The 27,525-nt window shown below is 51.7% G+C and overlaps 1 protein-coding gene across 5 annotated transcripts in view; it reads left to right on the forward strand.

The window, feature by feature from the left end:
- The window catches only part of LOC118632432 (nebulin related anchoring protein), a 67,331-nt gene that overhangs the window by 37,579 nt on the left and 2,227 nt on the right, over nucleotides 1-27,525 (forward strand). For all 5 annotated transcript variants that reach the window (XM_036265544.1, XM_036265546.1, XM_036265543.1 and 2 more), the window contains 16 exons: nucleotides 216-527; nucleotides 1,618-1,722; nucleotides 4,468-4,566; nucleotides 6,165-6,269; nucleotides 6,951-7,058; nucleotides 7,594-7,707; nucleotides 9,337-9,534; nucleotides 10,690-10,794; nucleotides 12,087-12,185; nucleotides 14,018-14,122; nucleotides 14,473-14,580; nucleotides 15,401-15,712; nucleotides 20,734-20,838; nucleotides 21,566-21,664; nucleotides 23,299-23,403; nucleotides 26,566-26,673. In XM_036265544.1, coding sequence (XP_036121437.1) covers nucleotides 216-527; nucleotides 1,618-1,722; nucleotides 4,468-4,566; nucleotides 6,165-6,269; nucleotides 6,951-7,058; nucleotides 7,594-7,707; nucleotides 9,337-9,534; nucleotides 10,690-10,794; nucleotides 12,087-12,185; nucleotides 14,018-14,122; nucleotides 14,473-14,580; nucleotides 15,401-15,712; nucleotides 20,734-20,838; nucleotides 21,566-21,664; nucleotides 23,299-23,403; nucleotides 26,566-26,673 — 2,187 coding nt within the window. The remainder of the gene's footprint in view (nucleotides 1-215; nucleotides 528-1,617; nucleotides 1,723-4,467; nucleotides 4,567-6,164; nucleotides 6,270-6,950; nucleotides 7,059-7,593; nucleotides 7,708-9,336; nucleotides 9,535-10,689; nucleotides 10,795-12,086; nucleotides 12,186-14,017; nucleotides 14,123-14,472; nucleotides 14,581-15,400; nucleotides 15,713-20,733; nucleotides 20,839-21,565; nucleotides 21,665-23,298; nucleotides 23,404-26,565; nucleotides 26,674-27,525) is intronic.

The following is a 27,525-nucleotide window of genomic DNA, read 5'->3' on the forward strand; positions in this document are numbered from 1 at the left end:
AGGCTGGGAGCTCTCTGGCAGCCGGTGGAACGGGGATAACGAGCAGTCGGAGCAGGCGGATGTTATCTCAGGCTGTTCCGAGGGGGCAGACCTTTCATGCCACTAATTCTGTGAGGATCCCGTTAGGCCGTGTTCCACTCCCCCAGCTGTGGTTTGAAGCATCCCCATTCCGGTAGGAGATCCTGATCTCCCTCTGGTCTCCTCCCCTCACCCAGGTGAAGTACAAGGAGGATTATGAGAGGTCCAGAGGGAGGCTCATCGGGGCCCAGGGTGCGCAGGGCGACGCGCAGATGAGCCACTCGCTGCAAATGTCCAAGCTGCAGAGTGACCGGGAGTACAAAAAGGGATTCGAGGACACCAAATCCCAGTGCCACGTCTCCCTAGACATGGTCCACCTTGTGCATGCCCGCAAGGCTCAGCATTTAGCCACCGACAGAGGCTACAGGACGGCGTCGCGCCACTTCACGGCTTTGCCCACGGACATGAAGGTGGAATGGGCCAAGAAGGCTTACAGCTTACAGAGCGACGTAAGCTCCGTGGGTGTGTGTCTCCCAGGGTTGGTGCGAGGGTTCCCCAGACCCTCCCAGACAATGGTTCATAGTCACGGGATACCTGTTTCTGGGTCCCTCGGTCAGCTTCCTGGTGGCTTAACTCATGCCAGGTATGCCCATTATAAATTCACTGTGACTAAACAGAAAATCAGGAAGCTACTTTTTTCTTCCTGGACTTCTGATCTGCATGCGTTTTCCATGTTTCTTTTGATTGCCAGGAGGAGAGATGTCTTTGTGCCCTTCTTAACCGTGGCATCCTGTAGGAGGGCATCTCTGGTGCTCACTCCAACGTTAGGAGCCCCTGTTTTTAGAATAGTCAACGACCCTCTCCCCCGTCTCCTTGTATTCCCCACCTGGTTCTGTTTTCTTTCATCCCCGGTTGACGCTTGTGGGAGAAAGGGGGTGAACTGAGAAGGCAGGTCAGCAGCAGCAGCGGTTACGCGGGGTGGGCTGGGTGCTCTGTGGACGCACCCTTGCAGGTAGAGCTGTTTCAGGATAGATAGGGGTACGCTGGTTTTAGACCAGTGTCCATTTAATGGCTTTTCATTAAAACTACTCCTTCCCTGGCAAGCAAGGAGATGAGAAATCCACCCCCACCCTCCCGCCCCGAGGTGAGGTGCGGCGGAAGGATTCGGCACCGTGGAGAGCCCCGGCTGTCTTGTGAAATTCCCTCAACTAGCTCCCCACCTGGGTTCTGTTGTGAATTATCATTTTCTTCTCCCCGGCATGTCATTTTAAACAAGGAGATGGGGGACAGCAGACAAGGGGAACGCTCCTTCCTCCGAGGTAGACTGGAGTCCCTAATGAGGGCCCGGGCTGGCTCAGCCCCTCCCTCTCCAGCCCTGGCAGCTGGGTGGGGCCCACCGTCCACCTGCAGGCCGGCTCCAATTAAAGGGGAAATTAATTTACCTTTTGGAGCCTTACCTGTGACTGTGCAGAAATGGACAAGACAAAAGTGGCCTGTCGCGTGGCTCAGCTGTCACCAAGGCTGCCTCGGGAGCTGTTAATAGCCCTTTAAATGTCTGCGTACCAACAATGGCCTGCTTTCTCCCCCCCCCTTTGTCAGAACCAATACAGGGCAGATGTGAAGTGGATGAAAGGCGCGGGCTGGGTCGCCACCGGGTCGTTAAACGTGGAGCAGGCGAAGAAGGCAGGAGAACTCATTAGCGAGGTGAGATTTCCTGACGGCGGACAGCGGGCAGCAGGCCTGGCTGCATCAGGCACGCGGCACTTCTGTATGAAATTAAAATAATTTCCACTCAGACGGCAAAGAAGAAGGCAAAGCTACATGAAAGACCGCAAGCCCCAGACTAGGGCTGGCAATTAGAGAGAAACCCCGTACCAAACACACGCTGGTGGGGGCCCCCCCGGACAGCCCCGGCAAAAACAAAGTGGGTGACAAGTGATATTATGAATAATAATGACAATCAAACGAGGGCTCAATGGCTACCCACTAACTTACCTTTTTAATGAAGGGACACGCGGGAGAGATGATGAAAAGACACATTTATGGCTCCCAGAAAGCCCTTTTGTGAGTTTACGCACATTTTTCCCATTCTTGCTGCCATCATGTAAACAGCTTTTGAATATTCATGAGGTGTCAAACATGTGACAGGGTTCTCTCCTGTTGGGGAGTCCCTATATATGTAGCATTCCGGCTTCATAAAGGGGGCACGTCCTCACATTTAGGACGGCATCATTGAACAGATCAGGGTTTCTCAGCCTCGGCGCTATTGACATTGTCATCTTCGTTGTGGGGACTGCTCTGGGCCTTGTAGGATGTTGGGCAGCATCCCCGGCGTCTGTTCACTAGAGGCCGGTGGCACCCGCTGCGCAGTGATGACAACTAAAAATAATTCCAGACATTGCCGAGAGGTGGCCACCCACTGGACTAGACACGGCGGGCAGCTGTCCTGGGCTCAGGCTCCCGGAGGCTGCATACCCCGAAACAACCCAAAGCCACCCGCCCTGTCTGTTGGGAGGGGGACTTGCCCCAGTGAGCGGCTGTTCAGTTGCCTTCAGAGTAGCCTGGTCCTTCTTGGCTTTTCTGGATGGGGATCATAGTGGCCATGTCCCCAGAAGACTTCAGCCACAGCAATGAGCCACCTAGGACCCAGGAGGAGACAGAATGTATCGTTAAAACAGACACCTATATTTTCTGGCCAGTTTGGCTCAGCGGTTGGAGCGTTGGCCTGCAGACCAGAGAGTCCCAGGTTCAGTTTCTGCTAGGGGCACGTACAAAAAAAAAGACACCTTTGTTGACTTTTGAAACACACTTACCAGCATTGGTATTTTTCAGTAGAAGAGCCTTCTAGTTACGTGACATGGCACAGCAGATTTCGAAAGTGGGCTCACTCTGATGGGCCTAATTTTTAGGAATGTTAGTCAACACGCGAGGCTCGGAAGACCCTGGGCTCGGTGGAGACTGTACTGCTCTGGGTGGTTCAGGCCAATTAGGAAAGGCCGTGTCAGGAGGACGCACGTGGGAAACTCACGGGAACAGACATGTAGGTGTGAGGGTTCACGGTCCCAGACTCTGTGTATGGGGCCCACTCATAACAAGACACAAAGACTAAAGAACGTTATACACGTAATTTAGACATCACGGCGATGCCTTCGTGCCTCTTAGCCTGGCAGCCAAGGGATCGTGCTGGGACTGTTTATCCTATGACGGTCTTAGTGTCTCGCCTCGGTTTGCGGACTTACTAACACATTCGCTCACCTTCCATGCTTCCCACGTGTCCTCAAGCTTCCGGAAGCCCAGACACCTCTCCGCAACCTTCCCCAACCATCTCATTTCAGGTTGGCGTGCTTCCGGTTCAGTGTCCAATTGGGTTGACCTCTGAACTTTCAGACAGAATGTGAGGCTCTGTCGAAAGAGCCCCAAGATGCACACGCACCTGTCATTTCAAGCAGCCGTCAGCAAACCATTTTTGGGAAGGACCACATATTACCTATGCTTGACTTTGTGGTCTGCGCGGTTTCTGTCGCGACAGCTCAACTCTGCCACTGTAGCATGAAAGCGGCCACAGACGGTCCAGAGATGAATGAGCATGGCCATGTTCCAATAAAACGTTATTTACAAAGACAGGTGGTGGATATTGGGCCGTGTCTTCTTAAGACAACCCAGTATACAAAAACCCAACGAGGACGTGTTTAGTAATCGTTTGATTTGAGAACAGACGCACTTGGCAATTCCAGGAAGGTGGCAACCGCTCTAGTCTCCTGGAAAGGTACTTTGATTGAAAAAACAGACAGGAATTAATTCAAACAGGACTTGGTTTTAGAAGCAAAATTGGGTGTATAGGTCTCCGCCAGCATTTGAGTTTTTTGCGATTTTGGTGTCTCAGTGTCGTTCAAACCGTAGAATGAGTCCTACCACCCTTTTCCTTGTTGTTTTTAGGAATGACTGCATATGTTAACTGAACCCGGTGTAAAAGTGACCAGCTAGTATACAGTCACTAACTGTTAAATGCGGAAGTTTTGACTGTGATCGTCTCTGATAAAGTCCTTCTGTGAAAAGAAAATTAGAAAGCTTCAGGCGATAAATGTAACTCTGATTGTTCTTTCTTGCTTGGGAGACTCCAGCTAAGATATGTAAACAACGGTATTTGAAGCCTATAGAAAAAAATCCTTCCCTAAGTGTGCGTCCCGCGGTATTTTACTGGTGTAACCTAATTCTGAGATGCTTTCTTTGCACCAGGTAGACATACTTTAATGTTAATTGACACGAGGTTATTCTTAAATGGAAACAAATATTAACCTGGAGTCACCGAGGATATAAAGATGGAGGAAGCCGAATAATAATTATGTTCACAAATTCACTCTAATCTCAAGCAACCTATGATTTTCTCTTTCAAATGGCATGAAAGAGAGGCACAAAATTCACAGCTTTGATCTTTTTTCTGCTCAACAGAAGAAGTACCGTCAGCATCCAGATGCTTTGAAGTTTACCAGTATTAAAGACACTCCGGAGATGGTCCAGGCCAGAATTAGCTATACCCAAGCAGTGGATGTAAGCGATAATGTATATACATTATGACTCTAAGAGTGGGCGCGCCTTTCAACACTGTGATTGAAGCCGAGGGTTCTTGGCTTGCTCCTTCTGCTGTTCTAAGGATGAAGGAGCTTCTTGCCCTTCACCGAGGCTCACCTTAGCGGGGTGCGTCCTCATTAGGATGCAGGTGGGGTGTTATGCTCTTAGGATGCCAACTGGGGCTCCGCCACCCCACTGCCCTGTGCTCATTTTTTCCTATTTGTGTGTCTCGAAGATTTGTCTGTGGTGGGGCCTGTCCCCCGCTCCTTTCGTTTTAAAGCATTGTTTTCAGAACTGGAACTTGTAGGTGAAATTCTCTGTAATTGGCACACTGAAGCTACTCTCAGGGCTCCTTGGGACCCAAGGGCAGGAATTCTTCCTCTTGGACTTTCCCAAAGGCTTTGAAAGTGCTTTGGATCTCGTGTGCGTACGTTAGACTGAACTATCAAGCCCTTTCCCGTATTCTCAATGGAGGTGCACCAAGGTGTGGCCTTCTGCCCTGTCAGCACAGGGTTCACTGGAGACCAGTTTGGATGATGAAGTCCTATAGAAAGTCACGTCAGGACATGAATCAGCCTGCTTCGGCTGATTCTACTGAGAAAGGTCCGTGGATCTCTGTGCAGGGCAGATACGCCTTTTAAATATCTCCAAATCGTCCAGCTTGCCTCGAGGGAGATGTACAACTGTGCGGGGAGAGGTTTCACAGTTCTCTCCCTTGTTTCCCGACGGCTCTGGCTGTGCCTTGTCCGACAGCTATTCTGAAAGGGCCCCGAGCACCTATCAGAATACACCTGGGATGATTGACCTAAATGTATAGGTTTGGGGATTTACCATATCCTGATAATGCGCTCATCAGAATCCAATTGAATTCTGAGAAACAAGAACTTTTGTATAAAGGAAAACAATACCTGCTTCTTCCTTACCCTAACCAGCTCTAGGGGGCACTGCTGTGATGCATAGAAACTTGGACACACCAGATAAGATTTGGGATGGAAAAAAGGCCTGGTTTAGAAACTTTCTCCGGTGGCTGATGCCAACTCCATGTATCACTGCTCGCTAGTAGAATGTCGTAGCCCAGATCAGAATTCTGGGTGAATAGTGCCCCAGACCCGCTCAGGAGGCAGTTATTGGCACGGGAATCCTTGTGATGGGAGGGGGTGCATCCCACAGTATTTTGAAGTAAGTCCGGGGAAAACCTCACCTGTGGAAGAGCCATCGTCTCTCAGGCCTCCTGAATTTTGATGCCCTCTCTTAGCTTATAGTTAATAACAAAATTATGGATGTTAACTAGACCTCATTTGCCGTCTGACACCCATCTCAGCAGGGTGCTCCAGGTAGAGCGTTAACCCAGGGCGAAGTTTCAGCCTGCCGTGTCTGAGCGGGGATGCAGAACTTGGGAGAGCACGAAGCACATGTCACCGTGCTAGCTGTGAAATCTAGACAGAGGCAGGGCGCCTGTGATCCTGTCCTGTGGGGAGGTGGCAGGTGCAGCGCCCTTGTCCCTTGGACTTTAACTTGGCTGATGGCTGTGTGGGGGAAGCTTCAGGGTTTCATGCAAAACCTCTCTCCACCTACAGAGGTTATACAGGGAACAAGGAGAAAACATAAAGCATCATTACACGCAGACAGCAGACCTCCCTGAAGTCCTGCTGGCCAAGCTGAATGCCATGAATATCAGTGAGGTGAGGCTGGTGGAAGGACACGGGTTTTCATTACGGGACCTCAGGGGACCTGCTCAGATGTACCGCATCCTGTGCTCAGAAGGGCCCTGCGCGGTGTGATGCTCTATCACCGTCTTGAAATGTGTGATCTTTTTGAACAAGGGGCCCCGCATTTTCATTTGCACTGGGCTCTGCAAATTATGTAGCTGGGCCTGCAGGAGAGTCGAGGTCATTTTCAAGGAGAAATGCCTTAGTGCAAAGGGCATTTGTACCATGGAGCTGGTATGTGGGCATCAGAATACAGGTGAGTATATCCAGCAGCTGTGGCAAGGAGACATGGGAGCCTTCACCTCCACAGTCTCTGTCAGGCCCCTCCTGTGCTGTGATAGAGACAGCGGAGTTCTCTTTATCCGGCATAAAGAGCCGTGCACACAGGGCCCCAAGCCTCCATTCAGTCAGCCTGCTGCTCAGAGAAATCTGGGTCCGTCTGCCTCCAAAGCTCTTGCTTTTTAATGTCCCACCCATGCCCCCTCCCCCCAAGGGTGGGCGGGAGGCAGGATCAGCTCTTTGGTGATTTCTGCCCCGATGGTTTCTGACTCCCACCTGGGAGGAAAACCCACAGGCAACCAGATTCCCGTTTTGGTCATGGGTTTGGGAAACCACCAGGTCACAGGTCTTGATGTGTTCGCATCCTCCCAACAGACACGGTATAAGGAGTCCTGGAGCAAACTCCGCGACGGCGGGTATAGACTGAGACTGGACGCCATCCCGTTCCAGGCAGCGAAGGCATCTGGTGAAATCATCAGCGACGTGAGCATCCATCCCCATTACTGAGACGGTGTTGAACTAACCAATCGATCTTTATGCTTCTGCCCCTAACCCCGGCCTCCGTTTGCTTGTGGATAATATGCTCCTCTCCCAATCGCCTGTGTTAGGGCCATCCCATAACGACCAGTGAGACAGAACATAGCTTACAACAGAAAACGCCCTGGCCGGGGTACAAAGCGAGAGGCTTTGTCAATATGGACCCTGGGCCGAGGAAATGCACCTCCGCCAAGCGTTTTCCTACAGCGAGTCCATGTGAAGAGACGGCTCACAACGCACCCACCTTCTTCCAGTGGGGGCCGCCCACGTGTGAACTTGTCCTGCCGTTTCACATCCCAGCCCTTTAGTCATTGGGAGTCTTGCATATGAAAGAATAGGCCTTTGGACGACTCCTCCGCGGTTCTTTTAACTCACCCAGGGACTGTCAAAAGAACAAAACATGTTCGCCCAGTACCCACCTCTTCCTTTCCGTGTCCCTTGTCCCCGAGCTGTTACTCTCTCCTGTTCTCTTTCTCTTTAGTACAAATACAAAGAGGCATTTGAGAAAATGAAAGGGCAGATGCTCGGCTCCCGGAGCTTGGAAGATGATATCAGCCTCGCGCATTCAGTGTACGCCAGCTCGCTGCAGAGTGAAGTGAGTGGGAGGGACCGCAACCGCGCTGCCCCGCCCCCTCTGTGCGCAACCAACTGCTGCCCCTTGTCCTTCCAGTGGCGGGTGGCGGGGGCTGGCTCTGTCCTGGCTCTCTGGCATGGTCAGGTCCCTTTGGGTTTCACCTCTTCCTCCATCAAGTGAGAGGTTGGGCTGGCGGACCCCTGACTCCCTTCCAGGCCGGGTATTCTATGATTTTGTCCAGTGGCCACAAAAAGAGACCCGAAGTCTGGACGTAGACCACAGAAGTGTTTTGTTTGCTCTGCAGTGAATTAATTACAAGCTTTTAAAAACAGAACTTTTTACATAAAAGTTCTGGACTTCTGGCCAGAACGGGACCCGGAGTCCTCAAAGCTACATGATGCCATTGATTACGGAGAGATCCATTTGGAAGAGGTCATGCCTCCTGGTCATGCAGCTACTCCCTCCTCTCCTGCTTCCTCCTCCACTCATTTTTGCTGCCTGTCTGGCTCCTGGAGGCATCTCAGATTGTAGCCCTTGACTTCACCCCTCTGGATGCCGGCACAAGTGCACGCCCTGTCCCCTGGCACATATGTGTGTGAGTTGGCTCATGCCAATGAAATCTAATACGTGGCCACATGTTACAGAGGACCAAACACTTTTACATGCAATGTCTCTTTTAATCACCAGACTATCTCTAGGGACTTCATCTGTGTATTCATCCTGGCTTTACTGATAAGGGGACCTAGACCTAAGGTCAGCTCGGAGGGGGCAGAGTCAGGACACGGAGCTCCGCATCTCATGCTCTTCCCATGATTTCACATAGTCTCTGCCTCAGTGTCCCCGTTTCTAACATTGTTCCATCTGGGATGCTGACCTAAGAGTATGAGGTTGGGTGTGAGTTGCCCTTGGCTTTCTGGTAGGGGTGAGGGGAGGGTTCATGGAGATGGGACTATGGGGTTAGACAGGAGTGGCAGGAGCTTCGGGAAATCCATGGGAAGGATGGAGAAGGAAGAGGTGGCGATTATGCATCTGACTCCCAAGAAGCCTGGAGTGAGCTTCCCAGACCTGCAGACAGCTCATCCCGGGAACGTTAGGAGCCTGTGGTCTGCAAACGGGACTCTCCCTTTCTCTCTCGGGATGCATATTGGGCTCTTGGGAATACCTGCCCCTCTGAACTGGCTCTACCCTGGCTCTTGGGTTTGCTAGGAGGGCATCTGATGCTTGTAAGAAGCTCTTCATAAGCTAGCTTGAGAGGAAACTCCCTTGTGTCTAGAACCTGAACTAGAGAAGGTGAAGGAGGGCTCAGATACCCATGCATCGCCTTTCCTCTGGAAAATGGGAAGAGCTAGTCTGGAGTAAGGAAATGATTGACATTTTATCTGTCCCTTGAACTTCTGTGTCTTCTCCACTGGGGGAACCAGGGGTCTTTGTCACCCACATGAGGGAACTCCAGGAGCTGAGTGGTGAGCATTAGAACCTGGAGATGACAGTCCAGCTTATTAAGCTGGTCCTCAAAGAGAGGAACCCTGGCCCTGCCAAGAATGTCCCACAGGCTTACCTAGGACAGTGGCATGGCCATCGCTGTCCCTGATGTTCCTGAGGTGAATGGTGGCTTTGAAATAGCCACTGTTGCTCTATCTGCCCCTCTAGGTGAATTACAAGAAAGGCTTCGAAAGCTCAAAGGCGCAGTTCCATCTGCCACTGGACATGGTAACCCTGGTGCATGCCAAGAAGGCTCAGAGCCTGGCCAGCGACCAGGACTACCGGCGCCCGCTGCCCCAGCACACGTCCTTGGCGGAAGACCTGAGGCTCAGCTGCGCCAAGAAAGCTCACAAGTTGCAGAGTGAGGTAGGGAGACCTGGCCTCTCTCTCAGGCCTCTTTCCTCTCCGATTTGCCCACAAGGCAGTGACCTGGCAGGTCCTTTGGTGGGGGAGGGGTGCTCCAGAGAAGAGAAATCCGAATCCTGGGTTTCTTTTGAAATGCCACCCCTGTGTTCCCGCCTAGCTCTCAATAAGAAGCGCAACTGCACAGATCTAATCACAACCAGCCTTCACGGTGCATTTCTGCAGAATTCTGAGCATGGTGTTTTCACGCGTTATCCATTTAAACTCCAGAATGACCCTGGACCAGTAGTCTTTGTCCCATTTTACAGAGAAAGGATAGTGAGGCTCACAGGAGTGGACAGCTGGCCCGCGGCCGCACAGCTGTAAGGAGGGGGTCCCAAGTGTGGATGCGTATCTGTGGCTCCCACCTCCGTTTTCTGAAGCAGGCCGGCCCGGGGCGGAGGTGTTGAGGATCTCCTCACTCCCGGAGAGATACCAGACACCTCACCCCAACGGGCAGCAGCAGCCCGTTTGGCACTCAGCTGGCTCCCCAGCTTGCTGGGTTTTCGTGCGGGAGATGTGCGGCAATGGGCCCGTGTCAGAAAAGGTGGCTCCACCGGCCCTGCTTCCTGGTTTGGCAGGGCCTGCGGGCCCAGCGGCACCCAGATCTGGGTATCTGGCGTCTGCTCAGATTTCGTGCCATGGACAGCGCTTACTGAGTGACAGAGACTGTCAGGAACCGCGGAGCAGCTGTGGGAACGGGGAGCTGCCAGGTTCAGCGTGGGGGCCCTTTGCCACTGGAGCAAGCCCTCGCTTGCCCTGCCTCTGGCCGTGTTCGCTCTCCGAAGGCATCGTGCCCAGCAGTCCCTCTGTGGGTGAGGGGAGTGTGCTCGGGGACCCTTTAAACCGTCAGGCCAAATCACTCAGGCAGCCACACGCACCCCCACCCATTAGACCATTTCCACATTGGCCCCTAGACAGCTGACTTTCTAACCACCAGCCAGCATTCGTTCTCCCCACGAGCATTTCTGAAGTGCGTTGGCTGGTATGAGGCATCCAGAGAGACTGGTTAGGCCTCAGCCTCTAGCTGCAGCGCTGTCCTGCCCTGGGTCCTCCGGCTTCTCTGCTTCCTTGTTCTGGGAGTTTGCCTGTTTTGATTCCTGGTGGTGTTCTTTGTAGAACGTGTACCGGTCGGACTTGAACTTCATGCGAGGTGTTGCCTGTGTCATTCCAGGCACATTAGAGATTGAAGGGAGAAAGAGAGCATCTGAACTCATCAGTGAGGTAACTGGGACTGGCAGGGGTGAGGGGTGCCGAGTGTATTTCTACAGCAAAGGTTGTTGCACGGCCATCACTTTATTCTGTTTTTTTACTGGGGAAGTGAGTTACATGTCACACGATTAACACTGGCGACTTGTGGGGAACCTCTTGCCCGGCCTCTTTTCTCTCTGGGTTCTCCATTCAGACCAAAGGTCATTAAAGACAGCTCCCCTATTGACATATAATAATTATCCACTGGTCACACTGATTTATGAGATGCACTTTCCCGTGGCCTTTAGGAGACTGGCCCTGTGGTTCCCTGTAAAGAGGGTAGGCTTTGGAGACCAACAGATGGATGGAGGCTGAAATTCCAGACCGGCACTCATTTGCTGTGTGACTTCAAGCCAGTCACCTAACCTCCCTGAGCCTTAGCTTCCTAATCCGTCAAATGAGGATACTCATGCGTCCTTTGTTTAGTTTTAGTGAGGATTAGCAATGATCTAAGCACCGTGGATGCAAATGAAATGGTTGCTCTAACCTTGGTAATCATTTCTGGTAAAAATACAGAAGTCTAGATTTCTAAGCTTTTTGAACCCCGAGGCACCTTGCTCCCCCATGAGAGGGCTCTGGGACTTCCCTTCATGCTAGGTCAAGGACAGGAGGGCATAATGGGAGGCCCTGAAGTGAAGGTGGTCAGTGGCCAGCCCGGGTGCATCAGGTGGGCTTACATCTTGCTTACATGTCGATTAGGTGCTCTGGGCAAATGGAATCAGCCTAAGTTTTAGATTTAACTTTGTGCCTTGCTTTTCCAATGAACTCTGTAAAGCAAGTGGTTTCTAAACCTTGTGGTGCATCCAAATCCTCTGTGGAGCACAAAAAAAAAAAAAAAAAAAAATTCGGAGCTTGGAGTCTACCGACAATTGACTGAATCCCAATCTCCTGGGGTGGGTACAGGCCTAGGTCTACACATTTTAAGCTGCACAGGTGTTTCTGGTACGTTCCCAAAGCTGGGGAGCCCCGGATCCGCAGTGAACAAAAGTTGGGAGCAAACCTTGCATTTCAGTAGTTATGTTCATGACAAAAGACTAGCTGTCCGTTTTCTGTGGTAAGCATCTGAGTCGGTCTGTCCTCTGCTCCCCTCTGCTTCTCCTCCCCACTGGGTTCTGAGGTCATCAGAGCAAGTGAGAGACTAGATTCCAGCTAGCAGACTAACAGCCTTTGCGAAATGGGGTTTAAAAACTAGCATTTCAAGAGCTGGTTCTTCCTCTGGGTTCATATCTCACCGCGTCCTCTCGTCTCTTCTCGTGTGACTGCAGAGTAAATACCGTCAGCACCCCCAGACGTTCAGGTACACAGCCGTGCCCGACACACCCAGCCTCCTCCAGGCGAAACTCAGCACCCAGATTACGAACGAGGTAAACGCTCCTCCTGGTGGCTTTGGGATTTTTAAAAAAAAAAAACTGCTAGATTGTTAACAATACATGTAACCGTGTGCGGGTTTGGGGAGGTGGTGGAAAGCACACGCGTTTGCGTGTTTGCATGAAGGTCAGGAGAAGAGAACGTCATTATACAGAGCCGAAGTGTTTCCCAGAAGGAGGGACGGCCCAGGTGGGAATCGGGGTAAGTCTGCAGTCCTGCCCCAGAGCAGCCACGGACTGGCGGGCTCAGAGATGCTGAGCCTCAGGCCCCGCCCAGACCCACCGGGAGCACACTGCCATTCATCCTGCCATTCATTTGTTCTGTGTCAGCAAACACTGGCCAACCGCGTTGACACCGCCATTCTTATGGTTAGTGTAGGGAGGATTTGTGGTTAGTCAAGGGCAGATCTAGAGTATGTGGTTGGCCAGGCTTCTCGAATTTCCACCTCCTCATCTTCCTCATTGTTCACCCAGTTTACGCGTCATTGTTTCTTTCAGAGGGAGGTGCGGGGAAAGGAAGCTCATTACATAAAACCATCTTTTCAGTTACACTTCTTCTTAGTGGCTCTCGAACAAGCTTGAAATAGTAAATGAGCTGGGCACGCCATTAAATGTTGCTTCATCGTTCGTTTTTACGATCCTCCCTCGAACTCTAACTTTTAGGAGTCAGTTGAGATCTGTCTGTTCCTCTCAGTTTCCACTCTCACCCCAAGGCAAACAGCCTTGGGACAAGGACACCCAGCGGGCTTATGTAATGATGCTATCAGTTTTCAATTCCTCTTGAACCTTTCTTGCTTGATTTGTGATGGATGCTATGGGGTAACAAAGCCTCTTAGGATGGCCCCTGACCTGAAAGAAGTCAGCAGCCACGGGCCCATTTCTAATCATGGGAATAAATGTTTTGGTCCTGGCTGAGGCCACACAGGGTACACTGTGTGGTTTTGCCCGTGGAAGGATCCGGGCTTTCGTAAAGAATGCAGACCATGGTTTGGGAACATCCCTCACACAGGGCAGAGTTTCTCCTAAACTTCCCCGGTGTGAGTCTTGTCTGTGCGCTGAGTCTGCGAGGGAAAAGCCCAAAGGGAAGAACTTGTGTGTGCTTTTCTTCCCTCAGACTGTCATGGAGCAGAGTGTAGGGGAGGAAAAACTGTCTTTTTCTTTACCCATCTTAGTGTCTGGGCTGGGGCTCTGTAACGAGACGGATTAACGAGAAAAGCAGAAAAGTTTATTTAGCATAAGCCTTACGTGGTAGGGGAGCCTTCATGAGGAAATGAATACTTGGTTCCACCTGAGTGTTTTTATACTCGGTTTGGTGAAGAGTAGGAAGTGGTGGGAAAATATGATGGGACAAGGGGTATCAGCGAAGTGTAGGGAAGTGGGGGGACTTAGCAAGAAAGATTCCTTTCTGTGTCCTGCGCCCCTTGGTCCTCGGAGATAAGGATGCTCCTTTCCTCGGGTACAGGGAGGGCACCCCTCACTGGAGGGTCTCATGGCCTGCTTCAGGAGGAAGTCAGAGGGTGTCCTTCTAGTACCTGCTTTTTTCAAATTCCTTCAACTCAAGAGTCAATATTCCAAGGTGCCCTGTTTTGGGGTATCACTTCCTGAACCCTATCAAAAGCAACTTGCAATTTCTTACGTATTCCTTTCCTATCACTCAATTTGACTCATGCAAGACTGTCTGCATCGAAAGAAACATCTTCCCCAAAGCTGAAGGGGTGGTTCAGCGAGTGGCCTTTCCGGCCGTGTTTCGGGACCGCGAAGGAGGGAGGGGCCTCCAGCACCGCAGACGCACAGACTCATCTTTTCTCTCTTTCCTTCTGTTTGCCCAGCGCCTCTATAAAGCGGCCGGGGAGGATGCGAGACACCAGTACACAATGACTCTAGGTCTGCCCGAGTTTGTCCGAGCGAAAACGAATGCAGCCAATCTGAGTGACGTAAGCCTTTCTTGTTGAAGTTCGAGCACACCCCAAAGCCAGGTGTGCCTGGGATGTGATCTACCAGGGACCCTCCCCGAGGTCACAGACACTTAAAAAAAAAAAATAAAAAAGTGTCTTTTAGATGCGCAGGTTAAAAATACCTTTTCACCAATGTGTAGCACACTTACCGTGTCGGAGCCCATGACGGGGGGTGCTCATGAGATTCCCTCTGCGGAATAGAAAGCAAGCTTCTGCTTGTCAGACAGAGATTCCGGAGCACCGTGCCACGAAATGGAAGGGGTGGCCTTGGTTCGTTTCTTCGTGTAATTTTTTTTTTTAAAGAAAATCTACATGTGTTTCTATTGCAGGCAAAATACAAGGAGTCTTGGCATAATCTCCGCGCTCAAGGCTACAAACTGACGATAGACGCTCTGCCCTTCCAGGCGGCTCGGGCCTCTGGAGATATCGCCAGTGATGTGAGCTGAAGGCTGTGACCTTCCCTCTTGCCTAATTTCTGTTAACTTCATGTAAAACAATGTCTATGGCGGGTTTTCCTGAATTAAAGCAAATCTATCACCATGTGAGCCAGGATGTCACCTGCAGAATATATTAGTCGTGAATGAGATTCTTTGACGGGGGAGGGGAAGAAAGCATTTGTTCATCAGAAGCCGAATCAGGCAAAGGTCTGGGCAGGAAGGAAATGAGGATTTCTCTCTAATTGCAGTGTCCAGCCCCCTGGAACTGCCTGTTTTCTAGCTCCGCCCAGAATTAGAAAGCAAAGTCGCGGTAGAAACCGTCCGGCAGCCCTAGGTGTCCTCTTGGACCTGCAGTTTCACACGCTGGCATTAGGGTGTGCGTTATCGCTCTGTTGATAACGTCCGTGGCGTTGGGACATGAAGGTGACTTTCTCTTCCCCACAAACAAATCACAGAAAATGTGGACTTCAAACAAACGAGTCCCGTCTCTTGGGTGTAATGTTTTGCCAAGTGCGAATGGATACATTTTTTTTTTTTACCCTTTTTGTTGCATTCCCCTTGGCCACAGGACACATACGGGGGTGGGGCCCTTGCTTTGGTTCTGAGGATCTGGTTGTAATTAGAAAGGCAGGATGGAGGGATGTTTCAATTGTTCATCCCCCAGGGAGGAAGCATGCTCTCAGGCCAGCCTCACTGTGATGTTTCTCACAATCACCACCTCCAAGTGTAGGAACAGGTGATTTTTCAGGGTCTGCAGTGAAAACGCACCGATGGAATTTTGGCCGAATGCTGGCCCCTGACCGGCTGGTCTTCCCCTCAGTTTCTCTACAGACATGACTTTGTGAAGGAGCGAGGGCGGCTGATCGGGGCCCGGAGCGTCAGTGACGACCCCCGGCTCCAGCACTGCCAGCGGATGGGCCAGCTGCAGAGTGAGCATTGGTACCGGAGGCAGGCAGCGGGCAGCCAAGCACAGTACCACCTGCCCATGGACATGGTGCACCTGGTCCACGCCAGGAAGGCCCAGGCCCTGGCCAGCGACCATGACTACAGGACACGGTGCCACGAGTTCACGGCGCTGCCCGAGGACCTGAAGATGGCCTGGGCTAAGAAAGCTCATGCCCTGCAGAGTGAGGTAGGGGGCCTGTTGGTCACACCAGCCCCTGACCTCCCTCCTCCCACCACGCCTGTGTGTGATTTACAACCTCTGCTTCTTCCTGAGTCTTTCAGAAACCCCGGGGCCCAACAACAACTTGCTCAGCATGTGTTATCTGGGTTAGAATTATTCAATCTGTGTCAGTCAACAAAGATTTATTGAGCACCTACTATGTACCACGCATTATTCTAGGTTCTGGGAAGACAGCAGTCAACAAAAGAGCCAAAAAAAAAAAAAATGCTTGTGCTCTTGGAGCTTCCATTATGTGGGAACAAGATAAAATATGATGAGTAAATACTTAGGGTGTCAGATGGTGACCCTGCTGCGGAGACAGTCAAGCAGGGAAGTGGGGTAGGAGGGTGGGAATGTGTGGGCATGCACACATGCAATTGAAAATGGTGGTGGTGGGGGGGTGCCCTGGCCAGTTTGGTTCAGCAGATGGAGCATCAGCCTGCAGACTGAAGGGGCGTGGGTTCGAGTCCGGGTCAAGGGCACGTACCTGGGTTGCAGGTTTGATCCCTGGCCCTGGTCAGGGTTGTGTAGGAGGCACCCAGTCAATGTGTCTCTCTCACATTGATGTTTCTCTCTCCCTCTCTCCCTTTCGCTTTATCTAAAAACCAATGAAAAAAATATCCTCAGGTGAGGATTAACAACAACAACAAAAAAAGATAAGAAGAAAATGGGCGGAGGGTCACGGAGGAAGTGGCATTGGAGCCAGGGGCAGAGGAGTTGCAGAAAGGGCTCAGAGACTGCAGCAAACAGAACAGCACATGCCAAGCCGAGGCCCAGAGCAGGAGCAGCCTCAGCATATCTGAGGCCAGAGTAGAGCCTGTGGGTGAGCGAGGAGGGTCGCAGGGGACGGGTTCTGAGCGAGAAGAGGGGCTCGACCACCTACGGCAGGGGTGATGGTGATGACAGAAAAGTCAGGGTCGCCGCAGCTGCCGCCGCTGTCACCCTTGCCACCATGCTGTGAGGTAGGGATACTTGCTGTTGCTCTTTTAAAGATGAAGTGACGTGGGCGGTGTCGAGGCAGGGCTGGCTCCAGAACCCCACTCTGAACCATCCTGCTCTTCCGGAGGGAGCTCGCTGCGGGGGTCCTGCTCCCTCCAGCTCAGAGGCGGACACTGGGGCCCCGGAAGGGGAGGCCCCCCCTGAGCAAGGGCACCAAACAGGCTGGTGCCAGCACCAGCCCTGCCCAGGTCACGGTGAAAGGTTCTGGAGTTAACTCCTTTCGAGCCAGGCCCCTGTCCCCTCCGAGCCTCAGGTCCTCAGCGGGTCGTGGTGATGAAGGTACTGTGTGGGCAGCATCTGTGGGCCGTGCACATATCGTCGCTCTAGGCCCCATGCATGCCCAGGAGGAAGGCGGTCTCATTTTAGAGCACAGCCCACGGGACTGTTGTCACATTAACCCTCATCATCCATGTCAGGGGTTCTCAACTCTGGCACCTTGGACATTTGGGGCTGGGGGCCTGTCCCAACAGCATCGTGGCTTCTCACCCTAGCTACCACTGGCACCCTCTCCTCCAGTGTGACGATCAGAAATGTCTTAAAATATTGCCAATGTACCTTGGGGACAGAATTGCACGCGACCGAGACTCCAGTTTTCTGCTGAGAACTGGGTATGAAGCACCTAGCACGGTGGTCCGTAGAGCCACCCCGATAGAAATCAGCGGCTTTGATGACGTTCTCTGCTCCTAACCTCCCAGTTCCGGTCGCCCTCAGGCAAGGACTGTTGGTAGTTTAGTTCTGGCACAGGCTGGGCACTCTAAATACATAGTTGATGATTAATCACGATTCAATGATTGGATGAATTAATTATGATCTAGTTATTATTACAATTTCCTGGAACCACCATATTGGGTTGTTCAGCATCAGGTTGAGTGTGGAGCAGGGTGAGTTCGTTGGGCGCCCCACAGGGGTGTCATTACTGAAGCACAGCCCAGGTCCCATTCAGAAAGGCCTTCAGCGGGCTGGAAGGTCGCCCTGCAGCCCCCAAGAACAGCTCGTAGCCTGACTCGGCAGCTCTCGCCAATGGCTTGTTCTGGCGGGGAGAGGGGACAGGGCAGTCCCCTGGGGACGACATGGGGGCCGCCTGGGAGCCTGAGGATGTACTTTGGAAACTCATCTTTGTCCTGTACAGGCTGTGTGACCTTGAGCAGTCCCTTCCCCTTCCAGGCCACCATCTCTCCACCACAAACGCCAAGACTTACAGTTTGATGGGTAATCTCGGGTTTCAGGCTTCCTTGGTTTTAAGACAGCGGAGTCAACCTAATGTCAGATTTTAATTTTACTACTAAAATAAAAAGAACAGAACAAAACAACAACAACAACAACAAAAAACTAAACAGTACCTCAAGCTATCACTGTTATTTATGAAAAGAAAGGTTATTGTAATATTTTTTAAAAAGTAGGGAAAATAGTCTAAAAAGAAGAGTCCTTCCCCAGAAATAGTAATTGATCATCTCAGGCTGACCTTTTATGAAACAGGGTATGTATTAAATTTTTGAGTGCTGAGAATGTATTGCTTCATTTTTAAATTACCATATTATGCTTCATGCATTGATTTTTAAAGTACAAGTTTGTTAATTCGAGGGCCCCAATTCCAAGATGCTGTGGACAGTAGACCTTCAATGTATGGAACACTTACTCTGGGCCAGGCATTTGTTTAAATATTTTACACCAAAATCTCATTTACTGTCTGGGCAGTACTAGTATTAGTCCCATTTTTATAGATGAAGCCACTAAGACACCTGTCATCTTGAGAAACTTGCCCAAGGTCACGAGCAGGGAAATGACTTGCTCAAGGCCATACAGTAGTGAGAAGCAAAGGGGGAAACTTGTCTCTTGACCCCAGGTTTGTTGCTCTTTGGCACCCTCGGGTGGCTGGATTGGGAAACCCAGGTGCTCTAGCTCCTGAGGGTTCTCTTAAGGGCTGAGCAGAGGATAGCAGCGGGCGGTTCTCCTGAGACTCTGAGCATCATTTGAACATCAGAATTGTCCTGTTGATGGAAATAAGAACCCTTCTTTTGCAGGATGGAGTATGAACGGAACGAGATGAGTCTAAAATAGCGCACACCTTATGCAAAGCAGTGATTATAATGAATCTTATCAAAATGACAAATATACCCTTTCCTTAGCCATCTCCTGGGGGCAACTGTTAACATGCTGCTATTAGAAATCAGGGACCAAAACACGTAGCTTGTGCATTTGCAACACAGTGCTCCAAAATGGGGGTGCTGGGTAACCCTGCGTGTGACTCTGCAGGTGGCTTCCAGGCCTGCGTGTATGCGAGGAAAAGTAGCGAGGGTGCCCCTTGGGGATGCCAGATTCTGCAGGGCAGCTTGAGAAGGTCTCTTATAATCTTAGAATCCTTCTTCGAAACCATCTCTGGGTAGCCGTGTCTTCTCGACGCCCCTCCCCCTTCCCCCTTTTGTATCGTCAAGTCTGGGGCAGGCATGTTGTTTTTAGGGTCTGCGTGAATAGTCAAAGCTGGGCTGGGAGCTGAAATATTAATAGACCATCCATTTATGAGAGAGTCTGAGGCGCAGTCGGATCTTTGGGGAACCCGCGTCTTGCTTTCTGACTCACCTGCAATTGTACTGTTCAGCTCCACAAAAGGCGAGTTGAAAGAGCGCCCCCCACTTCATCTTGCTTATGAAAGGAGCAAGGCCCGGCTGTGAAGGGGCCCCGCAGGATTATTCTTTCTAACTTAGAAATTTATCCAATTTTCTCTGTTCTTTATCAGAGTGGAAGGCAAAAGCGTTGCCGGTGTAGACCGAAAGATCGCGGTCTAAAAAGCAATCTCACTGACACGGGGTTTTGAAACCTGCTCCTGCGCCCGAGTGATGTCTCCTGCACCAGTTGGAAGCAGGAGTCGAATTTGCACGGGGGCATTAACCGGCAGACAGTAGATCAGACGCGGACCCTCTTTGAGGCCAGCTGCGAGCAACCCTGTGAACCCTGCACTGAAAGAGGGCGGACGCGGCCGACAGGCTTATTTCTGGAGTGATAGTTTGTGTTGCAGCGGAGCTTGTATCTCAATTAGAAAAACGCTACCGACTTTGTTGAGGTCCTCATTTGAGATTTCCTTAGAGGGTCGTTTTCCCTCTTTAGAGATGCCTGATTTCCATAAAGAGAAGAAGAAAAGCAAGGAAAGCGGCTGTCTCAGCGTAGGTCACGGGGGGCCCATCAGGAAGTAGTGGTAAGGTTGAAGGTTTTAGGAGACCCCCTCATTAGACCCATTGTCTTAAGGCACCACTGATTTTGTCCCAGGAATGATGCTGTAGTTTTAATCCTCTGAGCCCTTCAGATGAACAACAAAAAAAAGGAAAGGCTTACACCATTTTTGCAATATAAACAAATCAGGAATCACAGTGGGAGGAGGGGGTAAACCGAGGCACAGGAAGATTAAAACGGCTTACACACTATTAGCCAGCTCTATGTAAGTTTGTTCCAGTTTTCAGAGTGGTCACCTCCACTCCCCCAGCCACCACAAGGAAAGAAAAAGAAAAAAAAAAAATCTAGCGTATAGAGTGGCTTTTGGCCCCGAATACTTTCAGGTGTTTTTGCGAGAACAGAGTGGTTGTTACGACCTTCAGGCATCCCAGAGAGAAACTGAGTCACATACTGGTAAAGTGATTTGGTCCAAGTCACGGCAGATTTGGCCCAGAGCTTAAAGCACTTCTATCAGCTGAAGTGTGGACCGGCTCAGTTCGGGCGGTTGTCCGAGCACGTGGCCGCCAGAATGAAACCAAGTCCTGGGGCTGGGGCTCGGGCTGGAGCACATCTCAGCTCTTTCCTCCGGTGGTCATTCGCAGAGGTCATTCCCCTCTGCTTCCGATCCTGCCAGTTTGCTGGCGGCTCTGATGGCATCTTGTGCATGGTCCGTTGTGTAATTCCTGGCACGCAAAATGGCTCCTAATGACGACGTCAGAATGTTGTGATGGAACATTATGACAAATGCCCCGACAGGCTGGGACCCAGTGCTTTTCTCTCTGCAGTTGCGCTACAAGTCAGACCTGATGGGCATGAAGGGCACCGGATGGCTGGCGCTGAGCTCCCCACAGATAGAGAGTGCAAGGAAGGCTGGAGAACTCATCAGTGAGGTACCGTCAACCCGCCTTTACCGTGATGGCAGCCTCACCTTAATTTCCTTCTGAAGAGGGAACCTGCGTATGGGGCAGGGGTCCCAGGAGGTCCCCATGGCCACTGGCCCCCCCGTGTTCTTCCAGGGCCATTGGCCACCAAATCCCAAAATGGAACGAGCCTTCTCTCCAAATGAATTCTTTGCTGGGAAGTTAAAAACATGTTCCAAACTGGGCAGTGAAACATGGCTGATGCATTAGAAGGTTCTCAATAGATCCATTATGAACAGTTATGACCTAAGCTGGCCCCTTATCTTCATGGTACAGGGCACCTGCTCAGTTTACTCAGAGTGTCCAGTGTCCAGGGCTTCTCTGCCCCTGGGATAATTTCACCATGTTGATGGCCGGGGATTCTTGCCCTGGGACCCTGTCCATGGTGACACTGCCTTCTCCAGCTTCTTAATGGCCCTTGCTTGCCAGGTCCCAGCTGAATCCTGCCCCTGACTGATTTCCTTGGCATATGGTGAAGCCTCCTTTTTTCGGGAATGTAAATACTGATGAAATGTTCCTCATCACAGAGGCAGTTTGGGTGTCTTTAGTATTCTTGTTACGAGCCCCCCGAGAAGAGAGACTTGTTTTCCAGTAATGTCATTGGCATATTTGGGGCTGATGAGGCGGTGTGAAGCTGTGTCCAGAAAAATGTACCACATTTGACTGTTGTGTGGGAATCTTTGTCTTCCTTTTGCAGACCAAATACCGCAAAAAACCGGACAGTATCAAGTTCACCTCGGTGGTTGACTCCCCGGACCTGGTTCATGCCAAGAACAGCTACATGCACTGCAGTGAGGTGGGTGTTTTCTCATCCCTTATCCCAGGCACACAGTAGGGGGCAGTGAACTCTGTGGGCAGTGCTGCACAACACAGGCTCCCGGTAGGATAGATGTGAGTGAAAACCCTCTGTCAACCTCCTGGATGATCTTGGGCCAGCAGTCTCATCTGTTCTAACCTCAGTGCTTTTATTAGAAAGTAGAGTAGCCCAGCCGGTGTGGTTCAGTGGTTGAGCGTCGACCCCTGCACCAGGAAGTCACCGGTTTGATTCCTGGTCAGGGCACATGCCCAGGTTGTGGGCCAGATCCCCAGTAGGGGGCGTGCGGGAGGTGGCCAATCAATGTTCTCTCTCATTGATGTTTGTATATCTCTCTATCCTCTCCCTTCCTTTCTCTCCAAAATCAATCAATAAAAAAACATAAAGAAAAAAGAAAAGAAAGTAGGGTAATGACAGCACCCATTTCATAAGATGAATTGAATTAAATGAAGATTAAAGAAATAAAAGTATGGGAAGCTTTTAGCACATGTCTGGAACATAGTAAGTCCTCAATAAATGTCCCTTATTGTTACTGTGGTCTGGTTCATAATCATAACAATAATGCATCCTTTTTTTTATTATTATTATTCTCATGTGAAGATAAGTTTTTATTGATTTTAGAGACAGAGAGAGAGAAGCCTCGTTAGGTTGCCTCTTGTACACGCCCCAGTTGGGGTTGACACTTAACCAACTGATCCACCTGGCGAGGGCAACCAGATACATCTTAATTGTTGATGGATGGTAATGGAATTATAAGCTTAACATAACCCAGTTAGAACAGAAAAGAACAGCTATATTAAACGTGTCCTTCTCTTTACTCTCTGTATGGGTTAGCCCCATTTCCTCTCTCCTCTATTTATTTCAAAGAACAGGAAGTTAAATATTATTTCTCTAAAATTGTCAAAGGTTTCAGCTCTGCACACCAGTGACAAAGCGATGCCGCCCTCACACAGAATCCAAATGCCCCTGTTCACATCGGCAGAGCCCAGGCCGAATGTGGGAAAGGATCGGAATATTAAATATTACATTCCCCTCCCTAAAATAGACGACATGCCAATGCTTCTTGAAATTGTTTGAGATTCTTAAACTGGCGCTCTAAACATGCCAGCTAAGATAAAGATTGAGTTTTAAAATTGTGTCTTTCTGGGACCCAGATGACTATGAAAACTGTAATTTTCTGAGCACACCTTTAAGTGTTTTATAATAAAAGACAAATTAGCTCCTGTGTGTTCTTATGAACATTAAATAACAGAGGCATTGAAGCCTCTTCTCATTAGTGAAGAGCTTGAACACTGCTCAGTTGCAAAGATACCCTGAAGTGTCTGCACCCCGATACTGTTTGTGAAGCACACAGGTGTGGCCCACCAGGGTGTTGGTTTGGGGCCTGTTGGGAGCACATCTTGATGAATATTTTAAACAGGGTCTATTTACAAGTCCTGACCACTGAGCACTACTTCCCTGGGGGGTTTCTGGGGGATGCAGTCCACGTGCAGGCTGGGCTCTGTCCCTTCGATGGGCACCGAGCGGGAGGGGCAGGCGCGGGCATGAGCCTGCTCCTCACCTGTGTGTTCAGCCGGCGTAGTTCTACATTGACGGTGAACCTGTCTTACCTGCAGCGCCTGTACAGGTCGGGGGACGCGGAATCCCTGCACAGATACACCCCGATCCCCGACCACCCCGATTTCACCCGAGCCCGCCTCAACGCGCTGCATCTGAGCGATGTAAGTGAGCGGACTGTTCATGGGAGGAGGGGGTGCCTCTCTGTCAAATGATCTGCACCTGAACTGGGTTTCTTTTGTGAAAAACAAATGTGCTAGGAAGGAGGCCGTAGGAAGGAGAACTCTGGACTGGGAGTGGGACAGAATGTGTGCGTGGCTTTTGGTCCCTTTCCCCGCTGGGCCTCAGTCTCCTCAACTGTAAAATGGGGATGGAGCTCTGCTGATGCTGCTGTTCCTCCCAACTCGCAAATCCTGCTTCAGGGGTGGCTGCAGAGCCCTCAGTGTGTGCGGGTTACAGTCCGGAGTGGGCCCTGGCAGGTGTGGACACCTGCTCTGTTTGTTTCCTGGACACCCCTCCATACTCGTTCAGAGGGTGACTTCAGAGAAACAGCGGCTCCGTCTCACCCCGCCATTCGGAAAGATGCTGCGATTGTGGCCCTTCGGGTCTGAATACAGTTTGCTCCTTTGTGCGTGGGCTGTGGCCTCCAACACTTCAGTTTCCCTTGGATGTGTGCCCTTTGCGTGCATAACCAAGGCGCTGTTTCCTAAGCCCAGGCTTGCTGTTAGCAGGGGTTGGAGGCCCTGGTTGTAATAGAATAGGCAGCCGCTCGGCCAGCAAAGCTGTGATCCAGGGATAACAGGTAGTGAGGCGGCAGAATGAAAAGACGCTGTCGGATCCGAATAACACAGGCCGCGTGTGTCGGCCTGGGGCTGCGCCAGGCCTCCCCGAGTCGGCCATTCTTCCCTCCCTGGCCTGGCCATTGTGTCCTGGGGCTCCGTGCGGACGAGCAGCTGCTGCCGGTCACCCCAGAGGTGGCTGCCTTGCAGGGGCTGGCGAGAGGCGCCTTCTAGTTAGCGTGTATATTAGTTTGTTGCGTTTGTGAAGCCCTGTGGGATCCCACGCGGCGAATGCGACGGTGCTTTGTAAATAGGAGTTATTATGACCATTCGCGGCTTTTGAGGGATGCGCCGGGGATAATTTTAGAACGCAGCGCTGGTGGGCTGACCTCCATCTAGGGAAGCGGGACCTCCCCCTCAGCAGAGCCCGAACAAAACATCCACCTCATTAATGCTTCAAGGATAGGGGAGGCCTGCCTCCGGGTGGGGAGCTGCTGGAGGCCCGCACGGCCCTGGGAGCCGGGAGAAGACGGCCGGTCCGTGCAGGGCCCAGCTAAGGGGACAGCCACCCGGGCTGGGGACACGAGCATCTTCCCTCCCACAAGGGACGCCGTCTGCAGAGTCCCGGAGCTGAAATTAGCCACCAGGGCACGTGGGTATGGAGAGCTCACGCACCTCCTTTGAAAGAGCACTTCCTCGGGGGCGTGTGCAATCCGCACAATCGGATCAAGTGCTCGGCGCGGAGGGTGTGGAGGGAAGGTGACCTTTCTGGGCAACGAGAGCCATTGAGATGTGTCAGGCAGCCGAAATAACTAAAAATCAAATGACTCTAATGTGTGAGGACGAGGACAAAACTGCGCCCACTGTGACAGAGAAGAGGTGCGCCCGGGGTTCCAAATCAAAGGGCCCGCAGAATCTGAAGCCTCCCAGCAGCAGAAACCTCAGCGGAATGAAAAGCTCAGGGAGGAAGCGGGGACCGTTAGCAAACAGTGTCCAGGGAGAAGTGACCTGGAGGAAGGGGGCCGGCGCTTTGGGGAGAACCCCAATCTGGGTCACGTGCTCTCCTTGACCCGCAGTTACAGAGACTCGGAAGCTGGGGGGCAGTGGACACCAAACTGGGGTGACGTTGGAGTTTGATGCTGTCACTACCTAGCCCAGGTCGGATGGAGACCAGGCTCCTGAATGAGGGGGGTGCTGACTGTCCCCCCACCCCCAGGAAAGGATAAGGGTCTGGCTCTATCTGCTACTCTGATATTTGTGGGACACCCCCCCAAACAGGAAGCACAGTGCTCAAGGGGAGAGTCAGTCTGTCTGTTCTGAATGCCTCTCCTCTGTGGCTGCCAGTCGGCCTGCTCAGCACTAGTGGCCCAGTAAATCTAATCACTTGGGCCCTGATCAAGACCCATCGATTAGGTGATTAGCCAGTGATGATAGTTCTGTTTTTCAAGACCTCTGGCCGCTGGTTTCTGGTGTTAGATGTTGGAGCTGGAGGCTAAGACGCGGGAGAAGACAGACAGCAGGTCATGAAAACGATAAGGTTCCACCATGATGGGCCAGGCCCCCTTGGTCCCCTGCAGAACAGAGCCCCCACCTTGACCTCTGTTTCCAAGTGACAACAGTGAGCTTCTTCGGGGTGCCCTGACCAGCTGTGGCCCCGACAGTGAGTGGGCAGCCGGCAGGCCCTGGGCGTCCCTTGGCCAGAGGCTGTGTGGCTCCCGCCGTCTCCCTGCCCTGTGGCGGAACACAGGGACCCTCCGCCGGCACCTCCAGACAGCTCCTTCCGCGGAGCCGTCCCTTCTGGGACACATGTTAGCTGCACGAAGGCACAGGAGGTCCGATGCCCCTGTCGGTGACGTGGGTGTACCTGAGGACCGGGGGTGTGATGACAGACCCTCGGAGGGGGCGTGAGCACAACATGAAAAGGGGGAAAAAGAAAATGAAAGAGGGATGTGAAATCCATGGGTCGGAGCTGCGTCAGGGTCTTGACAATCAGTTTAACTCAGGCGAAGGCTCTTCCCTCACAGCGCAGCCACCAAAGGTGCACGTGGGGTGCAGCAGGCCCCCCAGCGATGGGGTGACGTGGCCTCAGAGGCAGCAGGGGAGCCCCTAGGAAGTCTGTGCAGCTCATGAACACAGGGCACGAGGACCCAAGGATCAGCACCCTGAGCACGTGGGAAGAAAGAGCTCTTCAACTGCGAATTCTGCCGTCCAGAAGCTGCAGAGCTGAGGCCCCGGAGTGAATGAAACACGGGAGGGTGGAGGTGGGGCCTCTGACAGCAACAGGGTGTGGCCAGTGGACCAGACCCCAGTCCCCCAGACCCACCAGAGCAGGGCCTGGCACTCAGGCTGCACTTGGAGCTGCAGCCCAGGGTGACCAGCCCCACTAGCCCCAGAGCGAAGGAGCTCCCAGAACTGGGGCCATGGGTGCTGCCATTGGGCACCAACAGGGCAAGGGTTTGTGCTTAGAAACTGGTCCTGCTGAGAGCCAGCAACACGGCAGACACGGAGTTAGCCCTGCTCACTCATGTCTTTGTCGTCCTTGCCTAGAAAGTCTACAGAAACTCCTGGGAGCAGACCCGGGCTGGCGGCTATGACTTCAGGCTGGACGCCATCCCGTTCCAGACCGCCCGGGCGTCCAGGGATATCGCCAGCGATGTAAGACTTCATGTCCCCTCTCCCTCTATCACTGATAGGTGTCGCTCTGGTCTCCCCAGTTCTGTTGAAAGGCAAACCACCAGGAACCAAAACTGAACAAGTATTTCAAATGAAAGAAAAAAATAGGGCTTGCGTTCAAGTAGTCGGTGAGCACGTGATTGATTTGTCGAGCTGCAGTGAAGGGACTTCTTTTAGCTGAAGTGCATTGTGGGGAGGTTGAAAGACATTGCATTTTTCCCCTTCATTGACTCGAGTTCCGATCCTGGCTCAGTCACTTAGGAATTGGCTCTCAGGTCGTGGGTGAGTTGCTCAAATTCTCCGAATTCAAATTTCTACGTCTGTGAGGTAGGGATCTAATGCTTGTCTCCTAGGGTGCAGTAGGAATGGAAACCCAGCGGTTTAGGTGTACAGAGCAGGTGTTCCAAACATAGCGGCTGTTACCGCAGAGGAAGGCAATGGGGCTGGATAGCTGATCACCCACAAACGGCTCGGCACTGGCCCACACGGATATACGTACAGAAATCAAGAGCAAGCATTCAGAAAGATTTTTTAGCAATTAGACATGTGACATCCACGCATGTGACCGGTGGACTCCTCTCGGGGAACGGGTGTTTTCAGATACACATGGTGCCAGTATGCACGGATTGCATGCGGTAGGACCACCGACTGGGCCTTGGCGGTTTGCATGTTAAAAACACAATCAGAAATGAATGCGGCCCTTCAGTGTAGAGCGTGCAAGGGGCGCTGGACTGGGTCCCGGAGCTGGGAGAATCAGAGGAAGAGTAGCTGCTGGGAGAAGGGGTGTCTTTCTCTTCCCGTTGGGTTATGAATTCCAGCAGCAGTAATACCCGT

The sequence above is a fragment of the Molossus molossus genome, unplaced genomic scaffold (assembly GCF_014108415.1).
Source record: "Molossus molossus isolate mMolMol1 unplaced genomic scaffold, mMolMol1.p scaffold_m16_p_17, whole genome shotgun sequence".
NCBI classification, from domain to species: Eukaryota; Metazoa; Chordata; class Mammalia; order Chiroptera; family Molossidae; genus Molossus; species Molossus molossus.